At 37.1% G+C, this 17063-nt stretch overlaps 2 protein-coding genes across 9 annotated transcripts in view; one reads left to right on the forward strand and one right to left on the reverse strand.

Moving 5' to 3' along the window:
- LOC130567666 (platelet glycoprotein IX-like) overlaps window positions 1-17063 on the forward strand; it is a 253006-nt gene that overhangs the window by 124213 nt on the left and 111730 nt on the right. The window lies entirely within an intron of this gene.
- The window catches only part of prdm16 (PR domain containing 16), a 402250-nt gene that overhangs the window by 19036 nt on the left and 366151 nt on the right, over window positions 1-17063 (reverse strand). For all 3 annotated transcript variants that reach the window (XM_057355906.1, XM_057355911.1, XM_057355907.1), the window contains 8 exons: window positions 16902-17055; window positions 14791-16282; window positions 14583-14670; window positions 13223-13392; window positions 7015-7092; window positions 5286-5455; window positions 4948-5122; window positions 1250-1456 (listed from right to left, as the gene is read on the reverse strand). In XM_057355906.1, the coding sequence (XP_057211889.1) occupies window positions 1250-1456; window positions 4948-5122; window positions 5286-5455; window positions 7015-7092; window positions 13223-13392; window positions 14583-14670; window positions 14791-16282; window positions 16902-17055 (2534 nt within the window). The remainder of the gene's footprint in view (window positions 1-1249; window positions 1457-4947; window positions 5123-5285; window positions 5456-7014; window positions 7093-13222; window positions 13393-14582; window positions 14671-14790; window positions 16283-16901; window positions 17056-17063) is intronic.

The following is a 17063-nucleotide window of genomic DNA, read 5'->3' on the forward strand; positions in this document are numbered from 1 at the left end:
CATGTTTAGAGCACAGTGAAAAAGTGGATGTAAAAATGCAACAGAACCAACTATTTAATCCCTTGGGTGCAAAACTGGGTGCAGTAAAGTAGTGTACTGTTAAACGGACCATTTATCTTTGTTCTGGCAAACCAAGGTTTGCTAAAAGGTAATAAACAAACATACAATGACAGATGACTATTTACTGATTAGTGGTGTTATTGTCAGTAGAATGATAGACAATGAGGCAACACATAGATGGCAACATACCAATAAAAACATTTATCCTCTTGTCAACATCAGCTAAAGGTTATGGTGGATAATATCAGCCTTTAGAAGCTCTGTTGCAAAACCTATTGAGCTACCTTAGTATCTATTGTCTATATAGGCAGCATCCTACACTGTGCACTGCATCCCAACTGCACACATTAGATTCTTGATTCCAGTTATTTAATATTTTGTAAAATAGTACACTTTTCATTACTATTTTGCTTGAACTATTTTTTAAAGCTTTCCGTCATTTTGGCCAATAGAAGAAAACTTTAAAGGGATAGATCACCCAAAAATGAAAATTCTATCATCATTTACTTACCCTCAGGCTGTTCCAAACCTGTATACTGTATTTCTTTTTTCTGCTGAACACAAAGAAAGATATTTGGAAGAATGTCAGTAACGAAACACATCTCATCCCCTATTTATTTTCCCTATTATGGCAGTAAATGGGGGATGAGATCTGTTTGGTTACTGACATTCATACTGACATAGCAGAACAAATACATTTATACAGGTTTGGAACAATCTGAGGGTGACTAAATGATGACAAAATTGAAATGTTTGGGTGAACTTTCCCTTCAATTGCAGCAAATTATGCACTCGATGTTTTGAAGCCAGTCTTTAGATCACGATACCTTTAAATGCTGTCTAAGTAGGAAACTCACTTGGTTTTGGAACAGACCTTTGTCTATGGCATTGTAGACCACTGCGATGCACAATCACAGGGCTATGCCTAATATATAAATACATAAGTACTGTATGAATACTATAAATCTAAAATTTTCCACAAGACAACAACAGTTGGACTTAACAAGAAAGTGGCACACATACAGTATATTTAATTAAAAAAGATGAAAATGACAAGCAATATTCACTTTAAATCCACATTTTAGTATGTTCCTTAAATGTTAATGTATTTATCTTTCTTTTACTGGAAAATGGTTAAGTGTTTAATAGGCTTGGTATTCAGCTGCTGTCAAATAGGCATTTTACTCACCTGCGCGTATGTTCGTAAGACATAGGGAGTGATGTTGCTTCTTCGTCATCCTCATAAGTGCCCTGCACCATAGTGACTAGACAAGCAGTCTCGTCTTGTGACTTTTCGGTTAAAGAACCATCCTCTTCTTCATCATCTCCCTCCATCTCCTCTTCTTCTTCATCTTGTTTGGAGGCTGCGTGAGAATTGTCCTCTGCTGGCTCTGCCCTGTAGTGACATCAATAATGTATTTATTCAAATATGTATTCTTTCACCATTAGGGCAGTTGTGGCCTAATGGTTAGAGAGTTGGACTCGTGACCAGTAGGTTGCCGGTTCGATTCTCAGGGCTGGCGGGTAACGACTGAGGCACCTTACTCCTACTTGCTCCCCGGGCGCTGCAGTGATAGCTTCCCACTGCTCTGGGTGTACGTGTGTTCACGACTCGCTGTGCGTGTGTTCACTACTCTCTGGATGGGTTAAATGCAGAGGTCACATTTCGGGTATATTTTGGTCACCATACCTGACAAATAAGGTCACTTTCACTTGAAAGGTTTCTTTCATTAAACAATTAAGATTTTCGTGAGCATTTTCTACCCTGTTGAACCCTACCTGACTTGTAGAACTTAGTTATAATATAACTCTGTTATGTATATTTCAAACCTGCATATTAAGTAAATCTTTAGTTAAGTGCATAATTCTCACACTACTGGGATCGTTATAATCTATAAGACTTTATTTACAATATACAGTTTGTTTTTTGACAAATCTTGTGAATTCTTTTTTTAGGTATGTTGCCATAGATTCAAAGTTAGATCCTGGATCTTAAAAAACAGCAGAGAACATGTACTCATGCAGTTATGAACATAAGCACAGGCAGTTATGACAACTAACTAAATACTGGACAAAAATAGGCTATTTTCATTCTCAAACTCCATGTGATTTTCCATTCTATTTTTTTTTTTACAAAATAAGCTCTTTAGGGCAGTAAAATCCGTACCTGGTCCAAATTTACAAGACAGATCCACAAATGACAAATACACAGATTTGCAATAATGGCAGATGTTTCTTGCGAATACAACAATGATGAATTGGCCGATTTCAGAGAGTCGAGTAGGAGTGAGCAAAACAGGTCAGGTCAATCTTCTTTGTCCCACTGCCACAAAGATTTAGACAAAATGGCTGTAAAGCAGCTATCACCACATTGTTCCACAACCTTTATTTCCTCAAATATTTTGGTCTACGATGTCATCGAACACACTGCTTCAAAGCAATGAACTTCTATCAAGGTTTGTATGAGGTGTTGTGGATAAGATTGGTAGTTAAGCTATATCAAGTGAAGGCTTACTAAAAGGACAGTTTGACTGTTTTCTTTCAATCATAATTCAGTGTCCTGTACTTAAAGGCCAGCTCAAGTTTACCCTGACCTGAGAGCAAGTAAATGCCACATGGAAGACGACAGCAGTCCTGCCACAGACCTTTGCTTTGTCTCCCAGTCTAAACATGCCAAAGCATTGTTTGTCTTTACTGCAAAATAGGGGGAGGGGGTGCACAGATGATGTCTTAATCTGAATGTCCCTTAAATCTGTCCCTTAAATCACAATATTTTGTTCTCTGTTAGATCTTCACTGACAGACCAGACAGGAAAAGGGTAAAAGATGATTTTTATCATGAATTTACTCTAGTTACACAAAAGAGTCAGAAAGCGAGACAGAACAAATTGTAAAAAAAATACATTAGAACACATGGCAATGTTGCAGTTGCCTGTCCATGTGAGTTTTTCCATGAAGGCAATTAGTAGAGAGACAAAACAGTACACGTTTTGAATTACCATTAAAAGTTTGAATAAGCCCTGACCTGCTGGTACGTGTCAGGACTGAACTAGTGATTCCAGTTAGCAATCTAAGGAGTCAGCCCACAGCAGAGCTTTCATGTGATAAGGCAGCTGTATCAGGGTCTCGACACTTAGAAGAACTATTCCCCGTCTATGAAAGAATTCATGTTTTCATTTGTTGGTCAGAATCGAATGTAGTGCCACCTAAATCAAACTCAGAATGGGTGCATGTAGCTCATTTGGTACAGCATTGGACTAACATACTGAAAAAATATCCTGAATGCACTAAAAGTCACTTTAAAGGGGTCATATGGCGCGAATACGTGTTTTTCTGTGTCTTTGGTGTGTTATAAGTTGCCCATGCATGTATTAGACACGTAAAATTGCAAAAATTAAAGTGTCGGAACAAAAGATGCATTCTATCTAATAGCGAATGCTCACCCAGACCTGCCTGAAACGCCTCGTGTAACCACACCCCCACGAATGTACATCATTGGTATGACTTGACTAAGACCGCCCAAATGTATATGCAAGTAAGGTGGGCGTACATGTTAATCTCATTGTATCATCGCCGCTGCAGCCATGTTGTGGAGACGCTGTGTTTCGTTGCAAAAAGAAAGCCTCTTTGTTTGCCCTTCCAAAAGATGAGACTACTAAAAACGAATGGTTACATTTTATTTACAATACTGTTCCAGAACAGTACAATCCGAATATTCAAGTGTGTGCAGAGCATTTCAAGATGATTGCTTCATGAACCTGGGAGAGATCAAGGCCGGCTGTGCATGAAAGCTTTGGTTAAAAAGTGGGGCAATTCCAACCATTACAACTTCGCAACGACAGTCTGGCGCTTCAGATTCGAAGCTTGTAAGTATATTTTCATTGTAAAAGACTTTGTTACGGACTAACGCGAGTTGAGTTTGTCGTGTGTTTGAGATCTGCAAATTCATGCGCAACGTGAAAAAAGACAACATAAGTCCTAATAATCAGTACTTATGTTCCAACTAGAGGCAACAAATGTCGTGTTTATTATGGGGTTTATTGACATGGGGTAACACTGGTTGATCACTAACGGCAAATCTTTATAACGTTGTATATAAAAGGTAAAACAGTTAGCTATAGTTTTTAACTATTTAACATAATATATTTTTTAAAAACCTTACTGCTCAGGTCGCACTGGTAAAGTTGATGTATCGGCTTGATCGTCTTCAGTTTCCGGATCAGATTCGGGCTCGAATTGATAAGGAAATTACCGATGACATTTTATCACCTGTCAGTACAATTGCTTGGAAACATGATGTTCCGAATATGGTAAGAGGCGTTACATTTCCATCACACGCTTGCAGTATTCGACCAATCACTACGCACTACACACCTCGCTTTTCAGAGCGATGAGCTTTGTAAAAAATCTGTGTGTTTCAGAGAGGCGGGGCAAAGAGGAGATACAAACATGCACGGTATGTGGAAAATACAGCATTTTTTAACCTTAAATCGTGTATACACGTTGCATTACATCTAAAACAAACGATAATATTCCTTTTAGCCCTGTCATTTGACCCCTTTAAAGGAAAGTGTCTGCCAAATGCGTAAGTAACAAACCTGGCAACAAACTGACAGGTGTGCTGATGGTTGACGAATCTGGAGTAGGCTATGGGATTTTTTTTAGATGATGGGATTTGTATCGACTGTTCAGAACAAAATTTAGTAAAGGTGAAGTAACTAATTCAAATGTCTTTTCCTTGCTGACACACACAGCTAATCTCAGTGAAGCAGTACCAGAGGCAGAATCTAGCTACTGTATTCAGCTGTTTTTTTGCCATAGATTCGAAACATCATTTGAATATGTATACGTTTGTGTATGCATGTGTGCTCATGCAGAATGCTCTTACCTTTTCTCTGAGGAGGTACAGGCTTGGTTCAGCTCACTATTTGAGATGAAATTTCTAATTTCTGAGAAATATGAGTCCTCCTTTTCATCTAAAAGGGCATGATTGTCAGACTCAGAGTTTGGTGAGGAAATATTCATTCCTAAATTTGAGAGAATCCCACCAGACTGCTGACTCACTACAATAATAAATACAAATAGAAAAATTAGCTAATTGTGACAGTCTTCTTTTATACTGACTCCAAGTGGTGTGGATGCAGTATCATGAAAGCAAATTACAGATGACATCGAAGAAATCAAGAAGTCAACCATTATTAAAATAAGAATGGAGATAAATTTAACCTGGAATATTTTCATGTTCATGTTTCTTTAAATGCCGGTCCAGATTGGTCTGTTGACCGAAGCAGCGATTGCAGAGGTGACACTTGAAAGGTTTTTCCTTGTTGTGAATGTTTCTAACATGTCGTTGTAGGTTGGAGGAGATGCTGAATGAACGGTCACAATATTTACACCTGTGTTTGAAAAAGAGAGGATTAAACATTTTGAACAAGTTTTCTTTTGGATTATGATAACATTCATCTATATTTTAAGGATACATGCAGAAACAATGGCTGTTTTCAAACCTAGCATTTTTGGGTATCATATCACAAGAAATGTTATGTTGTAATGTTATCAGACACAGCTATTACCAAAATATTATAGGTAAGTGAATTAAAAACTGAATAATAAATAAATCGTTTTTCAGAAAAAAAACTGTAATTAATAGAAAATGAAATTCTTACTGAACATACCAAAAACAAGTATAGTACAGAACAATATGGGTGCTATAAAAACAATAACTATAAAATAAAATAAAACAACAAACATAAACTGAAACATAAGGGACATATTGTGATAAAACACTTGGTGATATTACCCCTCAAGAACCTGATAAAGATGTGTTATCAGCTGCTTTGAAGGTGTATAAAACATTGGTGAATATATGGATTGTAATACTTCACATGAATGTGACTTTTAGCTAAAACGTTGAAGTCTAAAGTTGACATTAGTTTAGTTAGGTTATTCTTTTTGCATTAAAACAAGCACTTGCTTTCCCATTGAATAGTTAACAAGTACAAACCTACTAAAAGAAAAGAAGACAAAAAACAGTGAAACAGTGAACAATGAATCAAGAAAGTAAACAATTGGTAGTGTGGTAATCGTGGATGAATTCTTCTTTATTCTTCTACAGCGGTGGCTGTAGCTTAGACTTCTGTGACCACTGCAAAGTTAACTTTCAAAATTCACAGAGAGCGGTAAATACAATGCAATGACCTTACATTACTCCATCTCTTTTTTTCACTGTAACCTAAGGTTGTACATAAAGTGATATAAGGATAAGTGTCTAAATGGTCAAACATTGGCCAATTTTGAGAAGATAGTGTCTACAACAGGCATATAACCAGCTACAATTATTTCTTGATTTGTCTGAGCACAGCTCTGCTCTGATATGACTCAGCATGTTTTTCGGAGAGTAAGACTAGGAAATAATGTCTGCTATTTTTTAGGGTAAACTGCCTCCTAAATGAGCTAATCATGGAATTGTTGTGGAGCCAAGCCTGCAGTGTTCATGTCCCATGGGAGGTTTTCATCACAGAGTTCTCTATGGTAGATTTCTTGAACTCAAAAAGAGCCTTGATTCTGTCTGACCCTTTACATGATAAGCCAAACTCAGGTAAACTGATTAAAATATTATTTCCAAATATTCTTCCAAACACATTTTAGTCAAATATAAACAACAAGGACAAAAAACAGTGATGTGTGCTCATGAAAAACTTGATGCAACAGTAGGTAAGATATATTTTTGTACATTTTTTGTAATCAATTGTCAAGTCGAGTCTCCAACATAGAGAGCAATGTGTGTGGCGTACATGAGTTGCTGTCTATAAACAGTAAAAGGTTCCAAATCAGTCACCTTATATGGAGTTGCTGCCTATAGAGGCAGGGGACTACAAGGTAACTCATTTGTATTTGCAGCAGTGCAATACTGCATTTGTGTGTGTGTAGGAGTGTAGATTTGAGAGAGAACTACCTGTAGGGTTGCTCTCCGGTGTGTGTTCGTAAGTGCCTTGTAAGATTAGCTGACCTCGGAAAGATTTTCCCACAGTACCTGCAAAGGAAGAAAATAAGTCTGTGGCATACCTCTTATATTATAAAATATGTGACCCTGGACCACAAAACCAGTCATAAGTAGCACAGGTATATTAGTAGCAATAGCCAACAATACATTGTATGGATCAAAATTGCAGATTTTTTGCCAAAAATCATTAGGATATTACAGTAAGTAAACATCATGTTCCATTAAGATATTTTGGATATTTCCTACCAATAATATATCAAAACTTTTTTTATGTGTGGATGCACATAAATCGCAAAAAACACGCAGCCGGCTTTTTGTGAATTACCCACTCAAGTTCGGTATCTATGGAAAGCTTAGAATTTCCGCTTTCAGGTTCATCTATTCTTGTCGTGATTCTGCCTCGTCGTGTCATGTCTTTCTTGATCTTGTGGTAGAATCACGGCAGGATCCCTTGTTATGTGTGGAGAGAGTCATTTTGACCCTGTCGGCCTTCGATACTCTCTCCGGTCCTTGTCTGTGTTCCCGCCCTTTTGTATCTCTCGTTATTGGTTGTTTATTAGTTCATGCCCCACACCTGTTCCCCTTTGATTTGTCCCTCTATTTAATGCCCCTGTGTTCTCTGTCTGGGGTCGGATCATTGTACTGTTATGTTGCACTGTGTCGTGTGGGTGAGTTCTGGTCATGTTAGTTAGTCTAGTTTATTGTGTCCCTATGTGATGTGTTATTAGTTTAGTCTTGTCAGTTTAGTTAGTCTTGTTCTTGTTCCTCTGTTTTGTTGTTTACCCCCACGTGGGTCTTTGTTTTGTATTTTGTCTTTGTTATTAAATGTCATGTGAACCCCTTAACCGCTGTCTGCATTTGGGTCCACTCTCCTTGTCTCCGTGTCTCACCCTGAGAATCATGACAATTCTCCACAAAGTCATTAGAGCGGTAAACAAATAGAGAGCGTTAAAGGGGTCATATGACAAGGCTGAAACGAATATTATCGTTTTTTTAGATGTAATGCAATGTCTATACACAATTTAAGGTTGTTTGTATCTCCTTTTTTCCCCTCGTCTCTGAAACGCGCAGATTTTTACAAAGCTCATCGCTCTGAAAAGTGAGGTGTGCTATGATTGGCCAGTTAACCAGTGCGTAGTGGTTAGTAATTTTTGCATACCCACCTTACTTGCTTATACATTTGGGCGGTCTTAGTCAAATCATACCACGAACTGACGTAGATTTGTGGGGGTGTGGTTACACGAGGCGTTTCAAGCAGGTCTGGGTGAGCATTCGCTTATTGATAGAATGCATCTTTTGTTCTGACACTTTAATTTTTGCAATTGTATGTGCATGAGCAATTTATTACACACCAAAGACACAGATAAACACATATTCGCGCCATATGACTAAAAGAAACCTGTTTCTTCTTAGCACGGCCTGCTACAGCACCTCTGATGGTCAACTTGCGATTTTCTCAATATTTCGATTTTTTGCACCCTCAGATTCTAGATTTTCAAATAGTTGTATCTCGATCCTCTCCTAACAAACCACACATCAATGAAAAGCTTATTTATTCAGCTTTCAGATGATGCATAAAGCTCAATTTCGAGAAATTGACCCTTATAACTGGTTTTGTGGTCCAGGGTTCGTAGTTTGCAACAGTGGAGGCTTCTTCATTATGGTAATAGGGCGATGCACCACCAAAGTGCGAAAAAAAGTTTTTTTTCCTGTCACCATAGCCCTAAGTTTTCTCATTGAGTGCGTTTACATGCACGGTAACACTTTATAATACTGTTTCATACTTAATAGGTAGTTATGCAGGAACTAATGCAGAACAAATGGTTAATAAGGAAGAAAGATTAACTAACCAGTAGGTAACAGCATACCGAAGTTTAAAGTAAGTAACAATTAGTTACTTATTACTCATTTAATTGTCATTAATAACAACTAAATGTTGTTTGTCTCCTGCTGAACTATACAGTAACTAAGACCCATTTTAAATAACTATCCATTAACTACTCATTAAGAGTTGCTAAACATAATTTTGCCAGTAAGCAGCCTATTGAAGATAGATATTTGGTATTAGAATTAATTATATGAATAGTTGAAATTCATTTTAACAAATTATTTTGGGAATTTCGTAGAAATCTCAATACTGTGATATTTTTATTTAAATCGTTTTAAAACAAATCAATCTATTGTGCTTTTCAACCAAAAATAGTAAAAAAATTCCCCCTCTTAATCACTGTATTTATCATCATAAATGTTTCTGTGGTAAAACTGAAAGTTTTTCTTGTCAATCAATCGTTACAGTACTAAAATACTACAAATAATGCACTGTTACTTTAAGGGGGAGGGGCATGAAAATGACATCACCGTATGCGGAAGTCACAGCAGCAGCGTGTTCAGATTGAATGCTGCTAACACGCTAAAGCGCATCTAAAATGAAAAAGACCTGTTGTGCAGTTTACTTTATTGATATATTCAACATGCAATCGCCAATGTCTTTATGCAAACAGATTAAAGCTACAGAAAAGAGAAGCAAACAAGGCGCTGTGATTCACAGAAACAACTGGAAACTAATAACCGATACCTGCATTTACAGTTAATGTTTTTTTAAAAAATTTGTGTCAGATATAGGGTTGGGAATCGAAAATCAATTCCAATTTGGAATCGGAATCGAAACGCTAGGAATCGGATCGGAATCGAAATGAATAGGAATCGGATACTTGAGATTAAAATTTGAATTCCTCTTATCAATTCCTGTGTGCATATTTTCAGAAAAGTACATGCGTTGCATGATCTGCTGATATCTCAATAAAAGCCCTTATGAAAATTATCGATATTTTTTACTATAGTAAGCATAGTTTAGCTATAGAATTTGCATTAAAGCACAGGAATCACAAATTAACCATAGTTGCATTATAGTAACTGCAGTTTAACCATGATGTAGTTCGACTATGATAATACAAATTGTAATAAATCAGAAAAGGTGTGTTTCTATGTGTAAATATACACAAAACGGTGCTCATAAATATATATTTTGCAAACAAGTCAATAAGCAGACTAAATGACCATACAGGTTGATATCTAAATGTTTTACTTCAACTGTGGAATCGAAACTGGGAATCGATAAGAATCGAAATCGATAAGCAGAATCAGAATTGGAATCGATAAAATTGAAACGATTCCCAACCCTAGTCAGATATGTTAAGTTCTGCGATAAAACCATATTCAATTTCATATATTGCATTAACTATTGTGTAACTGTAAAGTTTTTGTTAGTATTTATTAAAATGTATCTATTGTGTCCATAAAAGTCAGCTCTATTCAGGTGTGTGTGTATGTGTGGGTGGTAAATTAGTCACTACAAGCTTTTGTTTCAACAATACTGTTTTATTTATTGGTAATACTTGGAATATACCCCAGAACTACTTTTTTATTACCGGGTTATCATGATTTTCACTTTATTATTGTTATAATCCATCATAAGTAATTACCTAATACTAATATGGTAAGACCTGAGTAATTATTAAAAAGTTATCATGTTTTTCACTTTATAATACGGTTCCGGATAATGAGTAATTACTTAATACTGTTGTGATAAGACCTGAGTAATTATTAAAATGTTAGCATGTTTTTCACTTTATAATACGGTTCCGGATCATAAGTAATTACTTAATACTGTTGTGGTAAGACCTGAGAAATTACTAAAAAGTCAATATGATTTTCACAGAATAATTCAGTAAGAACAAGAGAAATACTATTCTTTTTTAATAATTACTAATGGGTTACCAAGAATTTCTTAATAGTTAATAATGAAAACACAACTCTTCAGCTATTGTCCACAAGACTCATAATAAGCAACAAGGAGAGATATGTTTGTGAGGTAAGTTGGCTAATGATGCAGTGATTAGAAGGTGTATTTCTTAAGTTTCTTTCTTTTAAAATAAATAAAATAGAAAAAAGGATAAAGATTCATTCGATTTATATGATTGATATGAAAAATAAAATCTTGATGAGGACAATATTGGACAATAGCTTAGTGATATAAAATAATGAAGTTAACTGAAAGTAAACAAAATAGGTTAAAACTGTATTTTTAATAGTAATCAAGATTATATATAACTAGTTTAATTGACATAATTATTTTTAGCAGATGTTAATAAGTAGTTAGTAGATAATTATTTTAAATGAGTCTTAGTTATTGTATAGTTCTGCGGGAGACATACAGCATTTAGTAGTTGTTATTGTTGACTATTAAATAAGTAATAAGTAACTAATTGTTACTTACCTTAAACGTCAGTATGCTGTTACCTACTGATTAGTTCATCTTTCTTCCTTATTAGTTATCTGTAGGAATGGGTACTGAGAACCGGTACTTTTTTGGACCGGTACATAATTGGGTCGATACCAGAGTATCGATAAGCTTCATGACAAACGATACTGTTATCGACACTTGCATTGTTTTATTTCTGTGTATTCGGGTGTTAAATGGCGAATTAGAGGCTGCTGCTGCCTATCATTTTCCATCCCTGAATGATGTCCGAATAGCCGAAGTTTGCTCGACCTATGTGTGATATCTAGGACCATATGATTTCTGCGATGTATTTGTAATCTGCTTGTTTTGCGTGTTTATGAGTGAAAGAGTGGCACGGTTGCGCTTGTGGAGCTTTCAGCATCCGCGTTTCATAACAATGAAGCTTCCGTCAAACACCCCGTTGCGGCAAACCGTCAAAATAAAAGTCCTTTATTTGAAAACAAGTTATAACATTGTTTTTAATAATTCGGCCACGGAGTATATTTACTTACTTTAGTAAATTGAAGTAAATGTGCTAGCAAAATGATAAAAAATAGTACATATAATAAAAATATATTACGTGCTTTGAAAATAGTACTTAAATTTATGTAGACCTAAAACCAGAAAGGAAAAAAGAAATACGGTCTACCAGCCAAAAAACCATAGTGATGTAAAGTAAATATGTTGAATTACATTATGATGTGCTCCTATGCACATGCTAAGCGCAGTATGTGGTAAGGAACACACACACACGTTTTGTTATGTGGCATTTTCTGTTTGCTCAGAAGCATTTGTAAACTTCAGTTCTAAAGCTCAGCTGTAATAAAGAAACTTAAAATGTTTAACATCTTTTCACATCATGTGTTTTTTGCATCAAATTATAGAGCGTAGTATCAATAACAGTATTGATAAGTATCGGTATTGATAAGCAGTATAAAATCTTAACGATACCCATCCCTAGTTACTGTATCTGTAATGACTACAGTGTTAGTGCAGCACTAACCATTTGTTCTGCGTTAGTTACTGCATAACTACCTATTAAGTATGAAACAGTATTATAAAGTGTTACCACATGCACAGTCTTACTCCGATTATGCTTAATAAGCTGATAATTTGTAAGTCATGTAAACGCGTAAAATGTTTTTTTTTTTATCAGGGAAAGCTCATAAACGGCGTAAGAAAAACCCGCTCGGCAGAGGTATTTTTTGCCCATTACTCCGATTTCGCGCTGCATGTAAACGCCTTTACCGGTTTTGTCTCAGTTTTGTTTATGTGCGTATGTCTGACAGCGCTATAGTAAAAGTCCCAAACGGAAGTTATAGTAAAATAACGCATAAAAGTCCGCTCTCGAATCATGCAATTGATGTAGAAACGTCAAAATGAAGAACTATTGTTGCATATGCAGGTACGACGACGTCACTGCATGCGAGAAACCCGACAAGTCTCAAACTTCCATGTAAACAAGGTTTTCTGCGTAGCCGGTTTATTACAGTGCACGTAAACACATATAAACAGGTTTCTTTTTAAGCTGTAAAACGCACTCATTGACTTCCGTAATTGTTTGTCGAACTTCAATTCAAGATTGCAATGGAACCTGTCTTTACTAAAATGTTTGCTAAAGTAAACTCTAGTGTACTTTAGTATAATGTGGTATGTTATAGTAATAATATAAATATTTATGGTAACACTTTAGTATAGGGACCAATTCTCACTATTGATTAGTTGCTTATTAGATGCCTATTTTTAGCAACAAAAAAAACTTTGCCCCAGCCACCACTGGTTTGCAACTGTAAACACAATGATACTATATTTTGGGGATTCTTTAAAGGAAGAAGTAGAGTTTTCTTGAACATTATTACTGTTTTACAAGTTGCTCACCTGCAGGTGTATCGCTCCTTGCCTTTGCGCAAGATAGCATCAGAGAGAGAGGGCGGTGGGGAACGGAAGTTAAAAAGGGGGTGTGAAGTGTGCTGGAGGGAACTGGAAGCATCCAGTTTCAGAGTCCTAAAACTATCTATCTTCTCGGTCATGTTTTCCATTGCAGACACCTGAGGAGAGAGCATTAGGAGCATTCAAAAATAAATTCTGTGTTTGATGCACAATTCAGGGGCTTAAATAATTAGAAACTCCTTTTGATTTGGTTTTGTGTGAGATTAAGTGTTACTTAAAGATACATGAAGAACAATATAAAAGAAATGATGAGGAGCCTGTATGTTTGCATTATAACTAAGATAGTATCAAAGAAAGAGGGAAAGCTGTGGGAAGTTCTATATCAGAACACTGAGTCTTGATTGTGCTGTTCAAGAGTGACCCCTCTAACCTATGATACGTTGGCAGCAACTCAAGCAGGCCCCCTGGGAACCCCAGGCTCCCACTTTGTTTCCTACAAATCTTTGAGAATAGGATCTGAATGAGCCATTCACATCAGTGAGCATACAATGCAATTTTAGATACCCCCAGTTTAGGGTACTTCCCCTATTCCAGAACAAAGGTTTCGCTATGTGCACAGAACACTGTCTTATTTATTACTGTAAACATTTCTCAGTATTACCTTGATTCTGTAAATGTTTAAATTAAATAACAACAGATAATGGTGATCTTAAAATAATGCATGCTATCTGTTGATTTTTTACAGTTTAAAAGCTGCAATATAGGACAACAATCAATTTAAGAATCATGGGCAAGATGCACATACTTTTTTGCTAACACACTTGAGTGCTCTGCAATTTTCCAGTCGCTTTGGTCCATTTCTTACATCACAAATTAAATTTTCAAAACAACTTGTTCAATCTCCACATAATCTAACTTGTGCACATCATAAAATAATTCTTCGTCAACAACTGTCCCAACAATACAGACACCTATTTTGTTCCCACTTTTCTATCCTTTAATAAAGTACAGTATGTACTGTATACATTTATATGGCTTTGTGCACTGTGTGGCTAACTGAGTTTTATAGCCCTTATGCCTTGTTGCCCTTTTTATTGCACTAATTGCTTCCATCGTTCTGCATGATTTGTAAATAGCTTTGGATTAAAGCGTCTGCTAAATGACTAAATGTATTGTAAATGTAATTCCTCATTTTCCCAATTTTGGGCAAAAGGTTTACTTGACAAAGAGAACACGATTCCCTACTTCAAGATTATATTGAAAATAATCTAATGATACAAATACCATTAGAAGTCAAAACATTTTAAATATACAATAAATATACAAATCAAGTTAACACAAAGAATACCTGAGGATGGAAAAGTAGTGGTGCAGGCCTCAGGTACTTGTCCTTTAGAGCCCCTACTGGGTCTATTAGCTTCCTCTTCTCCACCCTGCTGGACAACAACACTAAGGGTTACATACAAATGACGGTGTACTAGCCACAAATACTTCAATTTACAGTTACATTTTTGCATATCATCAGCAACTGATGGTGTCTACTCGGGTTGAAATACCTGTAGATGGGGTCCATGAAAAAAGGAGAGGGCTTGGCATAGTGGAGTGATGTCTGCTGCTGTGGAGGAGGTGGCTGAGGGTGGGGTGCTTGTAGCTGAGGCATTTGGGACTGGTGCAAGCTCTGGGACTGAGTTAGTGCTACGTGTTCATTTGTAGATGCTGCTTTGCAGTTTGTGCCATAGACTTGATTCTTGCGATGTTCAGGTGTGCCATCATTCTGACTGGCTCGACTTCGAGTGCCTATACTGAGGTCGAGAGGTTGTTCCTCATTGGAGGTCAGAAGTGCTTTGCATGGCAAGGCTGCTTTAACAGTGGAAGGAAGAAGAGGTTTGACCTCCTTGGGTTTGGTGGTTAGATCAAATGGTGAATCACCACCAGTGGCTGTAGGGATTTTCTGTGTGTGTTCACGAGGGGATTTAGGATCAGGTTTGAATAACACGCCAGGATTGAGAGCTCTGTCTGTAAATGGGTACAAGGAATGTGGGAAGTTAGGAAGAAACTGGAATGGGAACATGGAATGGTAGTTTAAGGAGCCCAACTTCTTCTCCTGCAAGCCAATGAAGCCTGGGCCAAAATACTTTTCTGCAATAGAGGCGATGGCTTTAATGGAGTCCGTGGTGGCACCAGAAGGTGGAAGTGCTTGCTCTAGTGGTGGCTGGAAAAAGGAATGCTGGGTGGAGGGGAAAGGGTGCTCACAAGGAAGGTTTCCTGAGCTGGAGACTGACACTGAACTGCTGCGCACCTCATTCTGCTTGCTCTCCTGCACTGCTTTCCTTTTGCTCTTGTGCTGTTCGCTTTCAGCCTCACTATCAAGATCTGAGCCAGACACTGTGGTTGTGTCTAGATCTGTGCCGCTAGAGGTGTTAACATCATCCAGGTCACTGCCATCAGACATGTCATTAATCTTGATTTTATTTTTGTTGTCCAGTTTGTACTCTCGATTCTCTTCTGACTGGCTGGTGAGACCACTTCCTACATTGCCATTGCTATTGTTCATTGATGACGCAAAAGAAAACGTAGGGGCATCAAGTGAAGGTAGCTTTCCTTCTTGACAATTACTATGTGGACTCTTTAGAAGTGGACTTGGAGGTAACAATGGTGGTCTAGTATACAGTGAGGAAGGAAATATCCCTGGAAAGCCATGAGAAATAGCTGGGAATGCAGGGGGTGCTGGGGAAAAGGGCAGCCCTGCATGATGGGGCCTGGATGGGAAGTAATCACCAAATCCAAGTCCAGTATGGTTCAGGCCAGGATGAGACTTGGACTTGCCTAGGATATGACTGGAGGTAATTGGTATGCCCGGTGTGAATATGCCTCCGGGATTATAATGGTTCTTCCCCTCGCAAAAACGGCGATGTTTGTTGAGGGAGGAGGTAGTACTGAACATTTGCCCACAGTCTTTACACTTGATCTGTGTGCGGCAGTCTGCATGCATCCGCTTGTGACGGCACAGGTTAGAGAACTGGGTATATGATTTGTGACACACCTCACCTAGGAGAACACACATGCCTGGTTAATTCTATTAGCATATTTGATCAATCTTGTTTTCATTCAATAACATTTTTTGCAGTGTTAGAAAAAAGATCTATAAAAAGCTGAATGTAAATAATATGCATATGATGACTATATTTATATTATTAATCATACAAATAATTCACTAAAAAAAGAACAATTCTTATACTTATTCTCTATCCATATGTCGTTTTCCCCCCCAAAACACCAAAGGTAAATAAAAAATCTTTTCCATATTTAGTACAGTAAGTGAACAACAATTAGGACTGGATTGGGTGTTTTCCAAGAACCATCTAAAACATGACAGAGACATTGATCTTTAAATTTATAATCTGCCATCTGCTGTATTGCCATATACTTTAAATTGTCTTAAACTTTAAAAAATATAAGACTAAAACAGAGTAATTACAAAAGTGATCAAACAGCACAACAGAAAAGCACAACAAATGTTAAAGAAAACATAAATATTTTTAGAATTTAATTTAGTTTCTCTGACCTATAAAACAACAGCTGTCACAATCTTGTAGTGGAGCTAGTCTGGAGATCTTTGGACACTGGTTATTGTATCTGAGGATTACACAAGACTGCTCAGACTTACAGATGAAAGGCTTGACACTGCTGTGTATGTGCTTGTGCTGCTTGAGTCCCGAGGACGTGGCAAAGGTCTTGCCACATTCAGGGCAGGTATGGGCTCGGGCACCGACATGCTGAGAACGGATGTGGCGCTGGAGGTTGCTAGGGTCTGTGAACACCTGAGAAC

Source organism: Triplophysa rosa, linkage group LG17 (assembly GCF_024868665.1).
Source record: "Triplophysa rosa linkage group LG17, Trosa_1v2, whole genome shotgun sequence".
Taxonomy (NCBI): Eukaryota; Metazoa; Chordata; class Actinopteri; order Cypriniformes; family Nemacheilidae; genus Triplophysa; species Triplophysa rosa.